The sequence below is a fragment of the Sander lucioperca genome, chromosome 24 (genome assembly GCF_008315115.2).
Source record: "Sander lucioperca isolate FBNREF2018 chromosome 24, SLUC_FBN_1.2, whole genome shotgun sequence".
Lineage (NCBI taxonomy): Eukaryota > Metazoa > Chordata > Actinopteri > Perciformes > Percidae > Sander > Sander lucioperca.
This window is the reverse complement of record NC_050196.1, coordinates 406,591-424,486: the sequence shown is the minus strand read 5'-3', so window position 1 is coordinate 424,486 and position 17,896 is coordinate 406,591. Positions and strand designations below refer to the sequence as shown.

General features: G+C 41.9%; 1 protein-coding gene across 8 annotated transcripts in view; it reads right to left on the bottom strand.

The window, feature by feature from the left end:
• Positions 1–1,085: 1,085 nt before the first annotated feature.
• stat1a (signal transducer and activator of transcription 1a) overlaps positions 1,086–17,896 on the bottom strand; it is a 33,101-nt gene continuing 16,290 nt past the window's right edge. For 2 of the 8 annotated variants that reach the window (XM_031304787.2, XM_031304780.2), the window contains 14 exons: positions 17,835–17,855; positions 15,261–15,351; positions 14,860–14,901; positions 13,329–13,418; positions 11,974–12,072; positions 9,654–9,789; positions 8,755–8,810; positions 7,252–7,349; positions 6,292–6,431; positions 5,922–6,110; positions 5,018–5,096; positions 3,704–3,800; positions 3,168–3,209; positions 1,086–1,729 (listed from right to left, as the gene is read on the bottom strand). In XM_031304787.2, the coding sequence (XP_031160647.1) occupies positions 1,700–1,729; positions 3,168–3,209; positions 3,704–3,800; positions 5,018–5,096; positions 5,922–6,110; positions 6,292–6,431; positions 7,252–7,349; positions 8,755–8,810; positions 9,654–9,789; positions 11,974–12,072; positions 13,329–13,418; positions 14,860–14,901; positions 15,261–15,351; positions 17,835–17,855 (1,210 nt within the window). In that variant the 3' untranslated portion in view covers positions 1,086–1,699. Of the gene's footprint in view, positions 1,730–3,167; positions 3,210–3,703; positions 3,801–5,013; positions 5,097–5,921; positions 6,111–6,291; positions 6,432–7,251; positions 7,350–8,754; positions 8,811–9,653; positions 9,790–11,973; positions 12,073–13,328; positions 13,419–14,859; positions 14,902–15,260; positions 15,352–17,834; positions 17,856–17,896 lie in introns of those variants that run through there. The other 6 variants (XM_031304781.1, XM_031304782.1, XM_031304784.2 and 3 more) reach the window with 5 other exon arrangements.

The following is a 17,896-nucleotide window of genomic DNA, read 5'->3' as shown; positions in this document are numbered from 1 at the left end:
ATAATAACAATAATACATTTATAAGTAGACAGCTCTACTTGTGATCCGATCATCCAAGCAATTCGGGGTAGAGAAATGGTCCACTTTTGTTTGATACATTTCAATAAAATTCAGAAAAATTACAACCATTCTGACTTTTTAAAAAAATGTTCTCACTTCTTCACCTGCCTTGCAATTTAATAACTTAATCTTTCAGCATTCACAACTATTTCCTAGATTCCATATTTATTTCAACATTTATTTTTTTTTATTCATGCATGTTCATGTTTAGCTGTTTATTCCTGTATTTATTCAATAAATAGATGTAATCATACAAAATGTTTTTAAATAAACTTAAAGTACTTTTCCTGTTTTCATTTTCAAATTTGATTAATTTATACATTTATTTACTTTTTCCAAATTTATTTCAACTCCTGAATCTCTGAATCTATTTAATCATTTATTTTCATTTCCATATTTGTTTATTTATTGGATACTTGAACAATTTTGTATCTTCCATAGCAGCAGTCTTGATCTCTATGTAGCAAAACAGCTTGACCATTTTCTCATTAAAGCGCTGAAGAACAACATGACGCTGTCATGAACATGTCATAAACGTTATGAACGAGTCATAAACGTTTATGACTTGTGTGATTACGTGTCATTCGGTTTTTGTCATGACAAGTTAACATTGTTTGGGTTGTCTTGATTATGACAAGTTGACATTACATTTGTGTGGGATGTCTTTGTCATGACAACTTGACATAATGTCATCCTGTTTAATGTCAAGTTGTCTTAATAAGGACACGCCAAAGAAATTTAATGTCAACTTGTCGTGACCAAGACAACTTCTGTTAATGTCACTTTGATTCATGTCAAGTTGTCATAATCAAGACAACCCAAACAATGTCAACTTGTCATGACAAAAACCGAATGACACTTAATGACAGAAGTCATAAACGTTTGACTTGTTTATAACGTTTATGACACGTTCATGACAATGTCATGTCATAGTTATGACAGTGTCATGTCACGATTATGTCGACACCTTCAAGTAAAGTGTTGCCGATCTCCCTAAAAAAAATACATAAGAAAATGACTCCACGTACTTCATCCTTGTGGTTTATTTGCGCTAGCTTCCATTACTCGTGAAAACAAAAGCAAATGATAGTTTCTCAAATAAAATGCCACAGGAAAGCTCCTACATTTTGTGTAATAGAACACATTTCAGATTGCTGTAATAATCATGCTTTAAGCTCACAGTATTTGCTACGAAATTATATAGGCATACAGAAGCGTTCTTTAATTCCACTGTTTTACAGTTATGGCTGCTCGGAAGTTTAAGGTTCACATTTAATGGCGAAAAAAAAGGGAATCTATATGTACACGGATTATGTCTAAAAAAAAAAAAAAATCTCTAGGGGAGGAGGGGCAATTTTAACATTAACAGGGATTTACTGGATTACTTTGATGATGAAAAACTTTCAAAACAGGCAAGTTGAAGATCTGTGAATATTTTATCCTCACTAATCTAATGTTGATGTCGTCCAGGTGGGGCTTTCGTCTCTATGGGATTGGTTACTTCACTGACCTCTATCCTGGTCTTAATAATCTTGACAGTGTCAAGGTCTTTCCATCGCCACTAAAGAGCGTATCGCATGAAAGAAAGAAGAAAGGACGTTATGAAGGTAAGAAAGCCTTCAGTTTTTTGGTTTTTGGTTCAGTTTTGGTCCGGGAACTCTGCACTCATCTAGGGAGAAAAAGAAGAGAAGAACAGCTTATTTGATTCGTTCAATAAATGTGTCCATTTCTTTTTTTCTTAATAATACCTAATAATACAAAGGCACAGAGGCACAAAGTGAAGCAAGCAAAGTACTGTCGGCAACGGCGTATTAAAAAGGGTTGTTTCGATATTGTTTTTCTCAGCCTGGACCCAGTGCACGCATGCGTTGGTGTCTAATGGGAACAAAAGTCTTTGAAATTCGTCCCGTATTGAGCAAGAACGCTGTAGCCGGAACCGCACAATCCAAGCTTTCTTCAAAAGTTGACGTTTTCAGTGTGTAACGTTGATCAGAGGTTCCGGTTACAGGGTTAATGTCAACCTAGGCCCTATTTTCCAGTATTGGTCCCGTATTAAGCGAGATCGCTGCAGTCGGCAGTCAGCCAAACAAGCTACAATGTAAGTTCATAGCTTGTATTTACCTTCACAAAAGTGCTTGTTTTGCCGCTGACAGGCTCAGATTATTATTCTAAGTGTCTGACAACATTATGGAAAGGATCCATACAGAGATAGACCTTTAAACCTCTTTGAGACCTTTAGGTTTAACCAGAAACAACTCTGAAGTCGCTAGCGCTAAACCCACCAGACTCCATTTTATAAAAGCAATATTTTTAGCGTGTATAGAGCCAACTCTGTAAAACATGTAAACTATGTGTTTATTTCAACCAAAACTAAAGTTGTGATGGTTGGAAACCATTGGAATTTTGTTTCCGACTGTATTTTAGTGTATTTTATGATGCTAAAATTCCTGTTTATTTACATGAAGTCTGGTGGGTTTAGCACATGCAATTTCGCGAGTGTTTTTATGTTTAAAAAAAGGATCTTACTTTTTAACAGAAAGGTCGACATCCTTAGAAAGCCTATCCTTAATGTTGTCAGACACTTAGAATAATATTCTGAGCCTGTCAGCGGCAAAATGAGCACTTTGGTGAGGGTAAATACAAGCTGGACAATTGTCCTATTAACTTGCATTGTAGCTTGTTTCGCGGCAGTTGGCAGCGGCGATCTTGTGTAATACTGGACCAATTTCAGTGATTGTTGTTCCCATCAGTCATGAAAAGAACGGTAGTTACCCTTTACTGTTTCCTCGATGCGACCACAGTTTAATGTAAACGCAAAGAAAGCGGAAAGTGAGGGACATCCGTCGGAACTATACCTTAAATGAACCGTCGTTGGTCCAGACAAGTGCTACAGTTTCTGTACAAATGGATCCTAACACTGCAGTCCATACACTGCCCCTTGCACGGACCATTTGGACTGGAGCTGATTACTGCCAGCCAAAGAGGTTAAGAAATCCTTAACCAAAAGCACATTTTCCTAAAAGAAAAATGCTGTTCCCAGAGTGGCGAGTTGAAAAATACAGAAGTTGTCCTTTAGGTGTAGAGCAACAGATTAAAGCTGCATCTACCTGAACGTCAAACTCTCCAAATCCAGAAATCAGATTGTTGGTCTGAAAGCAGAGAAAGAAGGCAAACACTTACAGCAAGATGTACAGCGGGAAAAGACAGACATACATAACCCTATCTTACAATTTAAATTGTATTGCAGTGAAAGCAGCACATTAGCAGCAGCTCTGATCTCATGGAAGAACCACACAAAATGTTTTGTGTCATATGAAAAAAAAGTCAAAAACTTTGGGGGAAAAAAACATTGTGAAAAGAACCAAAAGCATCAAAAAAGGCGCCAAAAATGTTGTGAAAAAGGGCCAAAATCCTCAAAAAGGCACCAAAAACGTCTACCTACTACTGCTATGACTTTTTTTGCCAAGGCATTTATTCTAAGATCTTGTAATGTAATACATTTTTTTTCATTCATGCATTATTTATATTGTATCATACAATGTTTTATATTTTGTGTCATGTGTAAATTGCATATGATTTTGTCCAAGCCCTTATGTTAAGATCCTACATTGAGTCAGCAATGCGTTAACGAAGGAGGACTCACCACAGCGTCGATGTCTCTGGGACTGACGTACTGGGACAGAACCTTGTAGTCGTCGGGAGACATCGGCATCATGTTGTCCTGCAATCTGGACGGATGCCTGGACAGAAGAACATCGACACTGACTCCTTTAGATCTGTGACATACTGCAACTGTATTCATCAACACGCCCCCCTAAGGTCTAGAGCCCGACCGATTTTTAAGGCCGATATCGATACAGATATTTGGTGATTAAAAAATCCGATATTCCGATATATCGGCCGATATATATATTTAAAAAAAAAAAAAAAAATCCAGAAACGCGTAACAAAACATAAACAGATTTCCCTAACATTAGTCATTTGTAGTTATTCCTGAGTCCTCACTAAAATATATTATTATGATGATGATGATTGGTTTATTGTCACAACAGAACAGAGGAACATCAAAATATATATTAAAGTTCTGATAAATAAAATGTATACAAATACAAACTTAAAATATGAAACTTAAAGTCCTTTGAACAAAAAAAAAAACACAATAACAACGAAAAAAATCAGAGTGTTGCCAAACAGGACGTTGTAGAGCGCCCACTGGTGGACAAACTATGCAACGCCAACACTCATAACACGGTTGAAGGGTGTTTCGTCCGTTTTTATTTTATTTTTTAAATATTCATTCATCAGACTCTTATTTGTCATTATGAATGATTCTGATGAATGAATGTTTAAAGAAAAAAAATAATAATTTATCGGCCATTGTAAAGGCCAATACCGATAGTTTGGATCTTATCGGCCGGGCTCGACTAAGGTCCAATACGTCTATGGTTGGGTATTGTTTGGGTTTTTTCCGATACCGGATGTATATAATATGTATATAATATAAAATATGGCCATATGGTCAAAATTAAACGTTTGATTACATTATTATGTAATAACAATAACTTATAACAATTACTTATTTCACCAGTAAATTGCTGGTGAACGACAAAAACAAGCACCAGATTGGAAAAGGGTATTTTACAATAACTTTGAATGTACTTTATGATTTTTTTTTATCTGTGAAAAGCACTATATAAATACATTTCACTCACTTACTTTCTCACTTATAAAATTTAAACCACATTAACTATCAGAAACAGCCAACATGGGCCGAACGCTCTTACTGGGTGAGCTAGAGGCCGCCCCGAGTATTACTGAGTGCTTCAGCGGCGCGGGTTCGAATCCGAACTGCCCATCCCCCATCTCTCTCCCCCTTTCATGTCTATCCACTGTCTCTACTACTAATAAAAGGGGAAAAAAACCCAAAAATAATCTTTAAAGGAATAGTAATACTCACACTTCTGAGACAGATATGAGCTCCGTCTTCATGTAGCCGGTCTTCTCTGGACCATTCTCCACGTCCATGGGCTCTACAGCTGGAAGTCAGTTAAACACAGATTCACATTCATTCCTCCTTTGTTGAAGGATACTATGAAGGAGTATGCCATTTCAGCTGTTGTGCGACCGCTTTCCAAACATGCGCGTTTGCCGTGAAAGAATGCAGCTTTAAGGTACTTCCGCATTTGCAGCACTTCGCCGAACTGGATGCTTTGTCCATTAATATTATACAGTCAATGGTTCGGACAGCTACGAGCCAGAAAGCTAACGCTATGCTAGCAATAGCAGCCAATAACATTGTGTACAGTTGGCAATCGGTAAATGTAATTTGACAGTATTTTTTTAACAACAAGACAAGCTAGCTATCCCAGCCATGTCATTGTCCCCAGACCAATATAAAGATTTTCACGAACAATCGGTCGCAGCCTGAAGTGGCGACCTGAACAGGGAACGGGATGTGAGATAACGTTATTCGCTGTGAAACAAAGTCAGTTCAGAGGGGCGGTGTAGCTTGCTTCTTGCAGCTTGTGCGTTAGCGCCGTCCTGTGGTGTTCAGAGGCACCGAAGCACCACACAGTGTTGGAAATAACATGTCCACCTTTTCTTTTTCTTTTAATGTAGCGCATTCATTTAGAATGGTAAACAGCCAGTTTCACCGGAACTCCTTTAGTACGTGTCCTATAACACTTTTTTTAAGGACACCCTGCAGCCAATCAGAATCAAGATTCACCCAGACCGTGGTATAATTGTAAAACTCAACTGGTAATTTCAGGTGTCAAATATATTGTCCATAGAAGTGACAAGAGTATAAATGTACAGTACAGCACTTGAGTAAATGGGAGTTACTTAGGGAGGTGACTTACTCTCTGAGGGTTTGGGGTAGTACTTCCCGAAGGCCTTGTCTTTTGGGATGTTAGGGTAGAGGAAGCGGAGCGGGTTCTCCGGGATGTTCTCGGCGGCCATCACCTTGTAGGTGCGGATGATGTCGGGCAGAGAGACGGCGGACAGTTCCTTCTTTGTGTACGGCTCCACGGAGTGGAAAAGCGGCTTGTCTGCGTTCACAGAGAGAGTTCATACCGGTTACACATGCGTCAAGTCTCGCATAGCCAGACCTTCCTCCACAGCGCCGCGGAGGAGGGTCTGGCTCGTCCACGCAACATTCCGGCAGACATTTACCCTGCAGAGATCTGTATTTGTATACATTGCAGCGTCGAGGAGGCCGTTTTTGCTCACCGTGGACGTCGTGTTCGATCCAGGTGAAGGTGATCGCTCCCTCCCTGCTGCTCTCACTGAACCGGAGCAGGAAGGTACCGGGACACTTGTCGCTCAGCAAACCCTTCTCCCTCTCCTTACTGATGAAGCCCATGATGGAGCTGCAGACAGACAGAAAAACGGTGGAATTGTAACCCTTAGAAAACGGAACTCCCGCAGTCTGCGGTCTACTATGTATGTATGTACTCTGGGGTGGAAAAAAAACAACTTCCTCCACCACTGACACTCATTTAGGGCCCTATTTTAATGATGTGAGCGCACGGTGTGAAGCGCTTGGCGCAGGTGCGTTTAGGGAGTGTCCAAATCCACTTTTGCTAGTTTGACGGCGGAACAAAGGGTCCGTGCGCCAGGTGCATGGTTCTAAAGGGTTGTACTTAGTTGTCTTCATTAATCAGAGGTGTGTTTTGGGCGTAACATGCAATCAACCAATCAGAGATCATCTCCCATTCCCTTTAAAAGCCAGGTGTGTTTGGACCTTGGCGCATTGCTATTATGATGGAGGATTTGCACCGTAATATTTTTATTTGTAATCTTTTGCATGTGTGTGTGTGTGTAACAAGCATAGTGTGCGCGTGCTGTGCATAAGCCTAGGCACATTTTACTAATTTGCTGTTAAAATAACAATGAAATGCTGCGCTATTGACTTTAGACCAGGTTTTTGTTGGTCAATGGTGCGATCACTTCCCGCTGCCTCAAGATAGCAACACGCCCAGAATGCACCTGAACACACCTCCCCGTAAGACCAGCACGCCCATGGGGCGCACAGATGGGCACAGGTGCATTTGCTGTTTAAACGCGGGCGCTGGACGGGAAACTGACAACTGCCGTCGGTCTTAAACTAGCCAAGACACTTGCGTCGGGCTTTGCGCTGCGCCGGGTGCAAGACAGGGCCCTCACTCTGAAATCCCCAACAGCACTCACCCGTCATTCCAGAGGGAGAGCAGGTGTCTTTTAATCAGATCCAGGATTCCTTCGATCCACAACCAGAAGGGAAAGGATTTCTCATTGGCGCTCTGCTGCTGGACAAAAAAAGAAAAAGGTGTTCCGTTTAGCGAAGATCCTGCCCTTTGTTACTCACAGTGGTGGAATGTAACTATGCACATTAACTCCAGCACTGTACATATGTGCAAATGTTGTCTTTTCTTTTCATGCCACTGTCTACTTCTACTCCGCCACACACACACACACACACACACACACACACCTGTAACAATTATTACATAATTTTGTAATAGCGATTTTTCTTAGTTTTTTTTCCGCAATTAATTGCTAACATTGGCTAAGGTCCTAAGGCGTGTGTGACTGTTGATGGTAATTGTTGATGTTGTTTGGATATGCCAAATTAGAATTATATAAGTAATTATTGGTCGGACTGTTGAGCTAAAGCTATGCTTTTTGTTAGCTGTTAGCACTTGTCCATATATACACGTTCATAGCAACAAAAATGACAGGTTTTTGTTAATAATCCATGCTTTGTATTTCATTGAGGAGGATCCATGTTCTATTGTCAATTGTATACTCATTTAAGAAATACATGTTTCAGCGCCCATTCACAGAGCACACGTGTCTTATTTTGTCCGACCACTAGTCAAAGATACTCAGTTTACTGTCACTTGCTGTCACAAGCTTGAAATATGGCCCGGCGATGTGGAGAAAATCAAATATCGCAATATTCTTGATCATCCTCGACGGTATTGTAGGGCTGACGGTGCCCTTCAGAAAGGGGATTAAACGGACCTCTGAGAGACATGTAGCCACAAGCAAAGGGATTGCCACGCAAGCAGCCATTTTTGATGTTCTGTCCCGGACTACAAAGTTTCTGCTACATGTCTGTTTGCTTTGCTTTTGTTGCAGTTTGAAAAGGTTATATACTGTAGGTTTATTGATTGAAGAGCTATTGATTGACAATTGAGTAAATACATTTGATTCTACTTTAAATAGCAGTTGTTTGTGATTATTTGTGTATTTGTTGTAATAACTGCTGGTGAAACAGGTATGTGCTCAAATTCCTTCCTTCTTTTGTTCCTTTCAAAAGATACCAGATAAATGAATCAAATTAATTCAGATCTGTAATTTAAAGGGAACACCATCTAATGAGACTGTTTCACAGCTCGCTTATAAATACACATTTTCAAAACTTTATTAATGTTGATAAAACATCTTTGCTAATAAGCCAATAATTGAATCTGTAACCCTAACAATTCCCATCTAGTGCTTTAACAAAAAAGTTTTTTTACAATGAGATTTGAGATAAATAATCATCAGTAATGTGGATAGAATAACGAAGTGGGTAAGGGGGAAACAATAGAAGAGCTAGAACGGTTCAGGAAATGACGTCACCTTACTGTAATGTAGCCTTGAAAACCAGGTAAAGACAACACAAGATCTGAGACAATATCTAGTCTCAGAATGACTGTGGCTTACCTTGCAGAACTTGACCCAGGGGATTTGTCCCTCAGGATTCCTCTGGGCTTTGGCTCCTGCAGAGAAACATTGAGGCGTTAAATTTAGGCTACATCTAACATCGCTACGTTTTGGGGTTTTTTTTAAGCAGAGTTTCGAGCCAAAAGCGATCGCTGTGAACATGAGTGTTTTTAGCTCTAGTAGAAGAACTAACTCTCGCCGGGGTAAACAGGAGGCAGCATGTAAACTCCGCCCGTCGCTGGTAGTTGCCATGGTAACGTTAGTGGCTTTGTCTCAGAGAACGAGACGTACTGTAACCGATGAGACCCGATCAGGCGAAAAAAACGCTGGCGTCAGTGTTGCCAAAGGTCTCCGTTTGCGGCCGTTGAGACTGCAACACAACCCCGATGGGAATGAGAGGGGGAAACACCAGAGCACGGGGAACGAGAGGGGGGAAACGCCAGAGCACGGGGAACGAGAGGGGGGAAACGCCAGAGCACGGGGGAACGAGAGGGGGGAAACGCCAGAGCACGGGGGAACGAGAGGGGGGAAACGCCAGAGCACGGGGGAACGAGAGGGGGGAAACGCCAGAGCAGGGGGAACGAGAGGGGGGAAACGCCAGAGCAGGGGGAACGAGAGGGGGGAAACGCCAGAGCACGGGGAACGAGAGGGGAGAAACGCCAGAGCACGGGGGAACGAGAGGGGGGAAACGCCAGAGCACGGGGGAACGAGAGGGGGGAAATGCCAGAGCAGGGGGAATGAGAGGGGGGAAACGTTTTTGTTTTTAAACTAAAATGTAGCAATGTAAATGCAGCCTTACACTTGACGCTCCTCCGTTGGAGGTCTACGGGACTGTGTAAAAAAATAAAAAAACAAAAAAGGTATCACGGGGGCGTTTGTCTTCATGAGCTGGTTCCTACCGAGCAGCTTGTCCGCCAGCATGTTGAGCTGCTCCTGGCTCAGGCCTCGCTTGGTGACGGAGGAGAACTGCCAGCTGAGGACCTCGGACAGCTGGGACCACTTGGCCGCCGGAGGGGTGAGGAAGAACTTCAGGTTCTGAGGATGAGGGGAGAGAAGAGGCAAGGAGGAAAGGAGAAGAGGGAGTTGAAGCTAGGTTCATGGTAGCCGCGGTGTTTCCCGGCGCGAGCCATGAAATTGGCAAGTTGTCGCGGCGCGCGGTCAGCTAGGAAGACAGGCAAAGCAGCTTCGCCTCTACAAACATCTGTAGGATTCTTCACGTACAGAAAGTTTGAAAGATGTGGAATGTGATAATATAAAAAAAGTTTTTTTTAAGCTGATGCTAAATGGGATTGCTACGGAGACCCTACAGGGACATGAAAAAAATCTAAAGTTTAGTTTCGTGTGCTCACGGAACGGCTGCGTGCTCCGCCGTCCGTCAATACCCACTAGGTCCAGATTTGTTGCGGAACGGCTGCGGCCATGACTGACAGCTTTAGTCACCCACAGTATCTCGCGAATTCACGTAGAATAGAACCACAAAACCAACAACAGTTTGTTTCCATCCAGAGGAGTAGAGGGGAAACAACTCTGTGCTGTGTTTTCAAGGTGTAGTGCAGGGAAATATGATCCACCGTGAGCATGGTGTATTTTATTTTGAAAATTAACCGAATTTTTATTTTGTTTCTGTGCTGGACTTCCTGTCCCGCACTGTCTGCCGTGTGCTGAATTGCTGCGGAGCTCTCCGGCGTCCGGCAAAAATAGAAGCTCTGCGTATCTGCTCCGGAGAGCTACGGACCGCCGGAGCTGGGACGCAGTCGGAACGCAGCCGTTCCGCAGTCAGTGGAAATACACACATTGACTTTAATGGAAACCTAATGACTCCGCCGACGTTCCAGAGCGGATCCGCAGCCGTTACGCATCCAGTGGAAATTAGGCTTAACAGCACAACTGTACAGACCAACACTTTGTGTTTGTTTTATGTGTTTCATAATGACGCTTGAGTTCATGATTATAATGATTTTTTTATCTCTATTTTCGGGTTTCCATGACAGACGACAGCATTTTGAAATTCATGTCCCTAAGTTTGCACATGAAAGTTTCGTGTGAGTACGTGAAACTAAACTTTAGATGTTTTTTTGTTTTTTTAGGGTCTCCGTAGATTGCTGGCTTTCAAACAGCGTTAAATATGTGGACAGAGAGTGACACCACAGTGGGAAAAGAAAAAAACATTTTGCTAGAGAGTGTGGAAAAACATGAGATCTTTTTGTCATAGCTAAAAAAAAAAAAAAAAAAAAACGGCTTTTAACAGTGTTACAGGCAGACAGGCATTTCGATTTGGAGATAAACGACTAACTACGGTTAATGATTACAGTAGATAAATGTAATTTTTGGCGGTACGTCAGCGTTTATCATGGATAAGTTTACTTCTGTTGCCAAGCAGCCTGCCAACTTTAGCTCTATTTTTCTTAGGGACGCACCGAATCCAGGATTCGGATTTGGCCGAATATTGGGGTTTTTGACGGGGTTGGGTTGAAGTAGAATTTTTTCCCACCGAACTGAACCCTACGCTTGCACTGCGCGCGCTACGCTGGTCGACGTAATGACGGCGCCGTTGATTATGGGAAGGTGTTTATGTAGGTGGACCGGTCAATGCAATGTGAGAAAGTGAAAATGGAACTCGGGAGCAGAAAAAGTTGTTGTTTGGCAGTACTTTCAGTCAAAAGAAGGCCATTCAAGTCCAGCTACATGTTCAATTTGCAATGCCGATTTGTCTCGTGGTGGCGAGGACCCTAAACTATACACAACATCGCCGCTGTTACAACATTTGCGTATGAAACATCCGAAAGAATACGAGTTGTGCATGAAGGAATCTACAGACAGCAGCCAAAATGCAGCAACTTCAGGTACGGCAAAGGAAGGACAGTCACTGTTTACTTCATTAAACACTGTGTTAATGGACTGGGATGGGAGGAGGATTCAGTATTCGGTTTCGGATTCGGAAGAATCTTAACCAGTGGATTCGGTATTCGGCCAAACCCCAAAAATCTGGATTCGGTGCATCCCTAATTTTTCTTTACTACTTGTTGCTCATTCACAGATTATTTTGTTTGTACGCCCTCTGGTGTTTCGGAGAATACTGCAACGAACAATGCGTTGAGCATAAACGTCTCCGTGCGTGCTCGTAGCGCATAACGTAGAGTATAACCAAAGCTTACCTCATCTTCTGTGTGTGTGTGTGTGTGTGTGTGTGTGTGTGTGTGTGTGTGTGCGCGCACTCACCTTGGGCTCGGTGCTAAGCATGTTGTACCAGAGGATGGAGGCCCAGCCGCTGGGCAGCTGACAGACGTTAGAGATGACCACAACAGGCAGAGACGTGGCCTACAACAACAACAACAGGAAATAAATCCCAAACACACACCTACATAAATCCAGCGTTAATATCAAGGATGGGACAATAAGCTTTTGTCCATTCGATTCTTTCACGATACATGTGTGGCGATTCGATTTCTGCTGCGATTTTCATTTAACGTTTTTCTACTAACTTCTGCGGACCTCAGCTTCAGCGGCATCGCCCGTTAATGCTTAAATGACTGAAAAAAGGTAAGTGACTAGACCAGCAGTCGCAGGTGACAAAATCACCGATTTTTAAAAGCAGAAATGTAAATTAAAGTGTTTTTTGACGTTTCAGAGCTGCCTTGGTTGCCGCCCGTTTTCGAATGTTGTCGTTACTACCGCATTGCATTGTGGGATACTTATGCCGACGCTGGCAGTGTCCAGTGTTTGCATACTGTAATATTTCACCGGAAATAGCATGCAATGATTTCGGACGTATTCAAAAAAATTACACATGCCGTTTTAGCTACTAAATAGCTTGTCAGTATGGAATTTCAGACACATCCTTAATATATCGTGAGACATTTGTAAAAACCTAATTGTTTTCTAAAAATAATGCACATCATATGTCAGCCGGTCAGTCAGTCTGCTGTTTATTTCACTTGTTTAGTACATAACATGGATTTTCTAGGTGTTCTGCTTTCGCTCTGTTATGCTGGAAACGTAAATGATGTACAGTGCTCAGCATAAGTGAATACACCCATGCTAAAGTTGACTAAAAAGAGGAATAAAAAATGGAATTTTGGAAATTGATCTTAATGCTTCAATTAAAAAAATGAGGAAAAATCCAACCTTTAAGGACACCAATTTTTTTTGTGAATGAATAATGTATCGTTAATAAATAAATGTTCTTCCTTAAAATACAGGGGGTATAAGTAAGTACACCCCTATGTCAAATTCCCATAGAGGCAGGCAGATTTTTACATTTAAAGGCATTTATTTATTTGCGATACATTATTCATTCACAAAGAGAATTGGTGTCCTTAAAGGTTGGATTTTTCCTCATTTTTTGAATTAAGGCATTATGATCAATTTCCAAAAGATGATTTTTTTTTTTTATTCCTCTTTTAAGTCAACTTCAGCATGGGTGTATTCACTTATGCTGAGCACTGTAGACACCATCTGTGGTAACGTATAAACGGAAAATACTGAGGTGAGTCATTGGTAAAAAATAAATCGATTCTAGGGGAAAAAAAAAAAAAACGATTGGCATCGATTCCCCCCGTCGTCTGGTCTCTCACCTCCAGTTTGATGTTGAGTCCCGACTGGTTGACCTGCAGCTCCGACTCGAAGCTCAGCGAGTGAAGCTCCTCTGTGACGATCAGAGGACCCTGAAAACACACACACACACACACACGATGAAACTTCACAAAACCTCCACACGGAAGTAACCAAAAAATGATGATTACAGAACGTCCCCTTTGTTACACACAGCGGTGGAATGTAACTATGTACATTAACTCCAGTACTGTACATATGCACAAATGTTGAGGTACTTGTTACTTTACTTGAGTCTTTTCATGCCACTTTCTACTTCTATTCCGCTACATTTCAGAGAGAAATATTGTACTTTTTACTCCACTACATTCATCTGACAGTTGTAGTTACTAGTTACTTTACACATTAAGATTTTTTGCACACAAAATACATGTCTAGGGCTGGGTACCGAAATCGATACTTTTTTAGGCACCGACCGATTTGCCTCTCGAAGTATCAAGTATCGGAAAATGCCTCGTCATTCAATGCCCAATTTCAATCCCTAAGGAGTAAATCTCATCAGCGTCAGTGAGCCAAACAGCACGCAGCATGCTTCTACCAAGATCTAATAATGTCTGCGATTGGCTGTCTTACGTCACACGTCGCAGAGACACGTGGGAAAAATCATTTTGCTAATAATACTTCTGTAATTCTACTTAAGTAGAATTTTGAAGGCATTACTTTTAGTTCTAATGGCGTATACGTAAAGAGTGCATACGGAAGCTGATTGGGGCCACATGTGAAACTATTTATTTGAGTTCTGACTTCCGACTGTAATCTCAGCATTCTGAGAATAACAAAGAACTCATAATTGTTTTCACATGTGGCCCTAATCCTCCTCCTTAGTAGTATTAGTACTTCTACTTAAACCTACATTGTGTCATTTTTTGAGTTGATTCTTAGCAAAAACCCCTTTGTTCTTTGACAAATATGTACTCATTCACGTGTAATTACTTCCACCAACTAATCAAAGTATTCTCGTAAGCGTAGAATCTGACATTCAGAATCATTCAGAATACGTACGAGCGACTCGCTCGAATGGCGGCAGCCATGTTGTGTCTCCATCTTCAAAATACATTAGCCAAAGAGGGACATACCTCCGCATTTCGCCCTCTTACACCTATTGGCACCGTGACGAATGCCAGTGGGTGATTACTCGCCAGGGAAGCGAAAAACAGAATTAAAAAGACAACGCAACAAGACCAAAGTTAATATTGGAGTGGCTAGAACAGCTGCGTGTAAACGATGAAGAAAGCTAATTTCGGGTTCGGCCACCGTAGGAGGAAGGGCTAGAAAGTAGTATTCAGTTGGTTGTCATATACAATTTCAGCGCTAGATGGGAGAAATTCTTACACAATGTAGCTTTAAGTACAGGAACTTCTGCCGCTACTTTTAACCTAATTTAAAGCTGTTTGCTCAGTTACCATGTCTGCAATAATTTAATTGCGCCCCCTTAATCGAGTCAATTTTCTTATAAAGTCTTAGCAATGCCAGCAGGATCACTGAGGCACTTACCTCATTTGTTCGGTTGCCGGCAACCTTCTGCTCTTTCAGTTGCTGCGTGAAGAACGTAGAACAAGTTAGAGAAAAACACAGTCTTTGCGGTGTGCAGTTTTTATTTTGAAAGCAACACTACGAAACTTTTCCCGCTTCGGTCCCCCCCTACAGGTCGGAAGCGGAATTGTCCATTACATTACAGTGTCCGGTTCATTCGAACTACAGATCCGCTACCCGATCTGGCAAACTTGCACAATGTAATGTAATGGACCTGTAGGGGGACCGAAGCGGGAAAAGTTACATCTTCCTACCGTGAAATGATTTAAACCAGCTAAAAAAACAAAACACCACAATTGACTACCTTGTTTTATTGAGGAGCAAAAAGAGCAAACCGCCAATAAAAAAAACATATGTCTCACCAAATGTCTGAACTCTGCTGCCAGGCTGCCGTTCGACTCCTCCATGTTCATAACTTTGGTATTTGTTCCCAAAATATTAAACTTCCGAAATCTGACAAGAGGTACGATATCAAGAAGTCAATTAATTAGGAATAGTTAAGAGTTGAAGAGTAAACATGTATTTGCATTCAAGTATTCTTTAGAGCCCAAATAATGTTTTTTTTGTTCCCTCTGAAATTGTCCAAACTTCTCTTTACTTAAAGGTGACCTATTATATACTGTTTGCAGATTTATACTTGTATTTTGTGATTCTACTAGAACATGTTTACATGCTTTAATGTTCAAAAAACCCTATATGGCTGCTGCACCTGTATTCACCCTCTGTCTTTGAGCGCCCCTCCCCCCCCAAAAAAACCCATTCTGCTCCGATTGGTCAGCGATTCCTCATCTCTGCGAGTCTCTTGGAATCTCCGTTGCAGACGGAGACTGACTGCAACGGAGTAAATAGAAGGACTTTGTACCGTGAAAAAAACATCAAAGGCCTTTAAACCAAACTACTACACAACTGGACATGTTTCAGTAGCAACGTGACCCGAAATTGGGGAGAAATGAACAACATTTCAGTCAAGAGTACAGCTTTCTCTGGCGTTAGCTACTTGTAGTTAGCAATGGATTGTAAAGGCTCTGACACACCAACCAGACGGCCGACCGTCGGCAGAAAAGGCAGTCGGACTGATCAGTCGGCTCCCTGAGGTCAAAAAAGTGCCTCGGAACACACCGAAGCGACGCCGACTTGAGCGTACGTTCTGCGCGTGCGCGAGACGTAGTACGTCTCCATAACAGCAAGCGGTGCTAATCTGTATTGTCGCCCAAAAAATTAACACCGGAAGTGACGGAACATCTCTCTAGACCTCGTAAACACAGAGCACGCTGTCGTCAGTCATTGGTTTCATCAGAGCGGGTTGATAGCTGTCAATAAGGATCATTGTTGTCATTACTCGCGGAACGGAAGAAAATACGATGGCTAGTAATAAGAAGATACTGGCGTTGTCAGCTCCGGTTTTCTCGTACACTGATTCGCTAGTCGAGGGCTAGCACTCCACCAATCAGATTGGTCATTGAGTCCGACTGCCCACTGGCCGATTCAACAAGTCAAATCGGCCAAAATCAAGGCCGACGGCTCCTCCGACTGAGGATGGCACGGAACAGACTCGAGTCCCCGACCTCGCCAGATTTTCCCGACGGCCGATAATCGAGTTAGTGTGTCAGCGCCTTAACGTAATCGAATAGAGCTGTACTTTCTACCATCAAATGGCGTGGAGTTTTTCCTCGCCACTGTTGCACTAAATGCTTGCTCTTGGGGGAATTAGTGGAATTGTTGGGTCTTCGTAAATTATAGAGTGTGGTCTAGACCTAGCCTGACAAGCCAGACCCACATCAAGATGTTGGGTCTGGAACTCACCATTGGCAGGGCTCATTCCGAGGGGCGGGATAAACGGTTGTTTATCAAATTCCCTCTGCAAGCAATAGGATAGCGCTACAACCAACCAGAGCAACGCTAGTTGATGGATTAAACTTTTGCCGTATCCGGTCGGCAAAACTCCGAACACATCTTCCTTTTTTAAGAATGACTTCAGTGCCATTCTTTGTTCTTTTCTCAAAGAAAAGCTTAACTCCAAGTCTTCCAGAGTCGCCGCCAAAGCCGATTCCAAAGACTGCTGGTCGCCAGCAGCAGCAGCCATCTTCTTTGTTTTCATGTAGCATGGAATTGACGCGGAAGCGTCGCGACTCTGCCGTCATTATGTTAAGCCCGCCCACCAACTCTATACACGATGTGATTGGCCTGACTAGAGTTTGGTTTTTCCAGCTCGCAAGCCAACGGAGAGTTGCTAGACGACCCTGGCTGCAAATTACATTTGCTGCCGCTAGGGTGCGTCTAGATTTCTAGGCTAGTCTAGACCTACTCTATCTGTAAAGTGAGATAACTCTTGTTATGAATGATACTATAAATAAAAATTGAATTAACTTAATGGAATAAAGCAGCACTTTCTACCTATAGAATGTTTCTATATTCAGATAAAGGCTTTTAAACCATGTACTACACAACAGGACATGTTTCAGGAGTAATGTGAGCCGAAATTGGGGAGAAATGAACAACATTGGCAGCCAAGAGTGTAGCTTTTTCTGGCGTTAGCATGTAGCTACTTGCGACAATGTAAAGCCTGCAGTAACGTTAGCCCTAAAAAAAAAAAAAAACAAGCAAAAAGCACTGCGGTAGCCTGCCTGGAGCAGTTGACCAATCATAGAAGGCCAGCTCCGTGTCACAGAGAGAAGAAAAAAACGGGAGCGTTCAGAACAGTGGGAAATCTGAGGTTTTTTTTGCTCACTAGGATTTCTCTGAAATACGTTTACCTCATTATTTGAAAATCCGACATTGTATCATTATAGATATGACAGAAAATACGGAAAACTATAATGGGTCACCTTTAATAATAAGCATTAGATGTTGTGGGTTGTGTTACTTTATACAATAAAAATAGATTAAAAAAAAATGTTGTGTGTGTGTAATGTGTATAAAATGGTTTTGAGACGTACCCTTTCTTGTCCGTCACATCTCTGTGGGACAGATGGAGAATTATTAATCAACATGTTTCAAA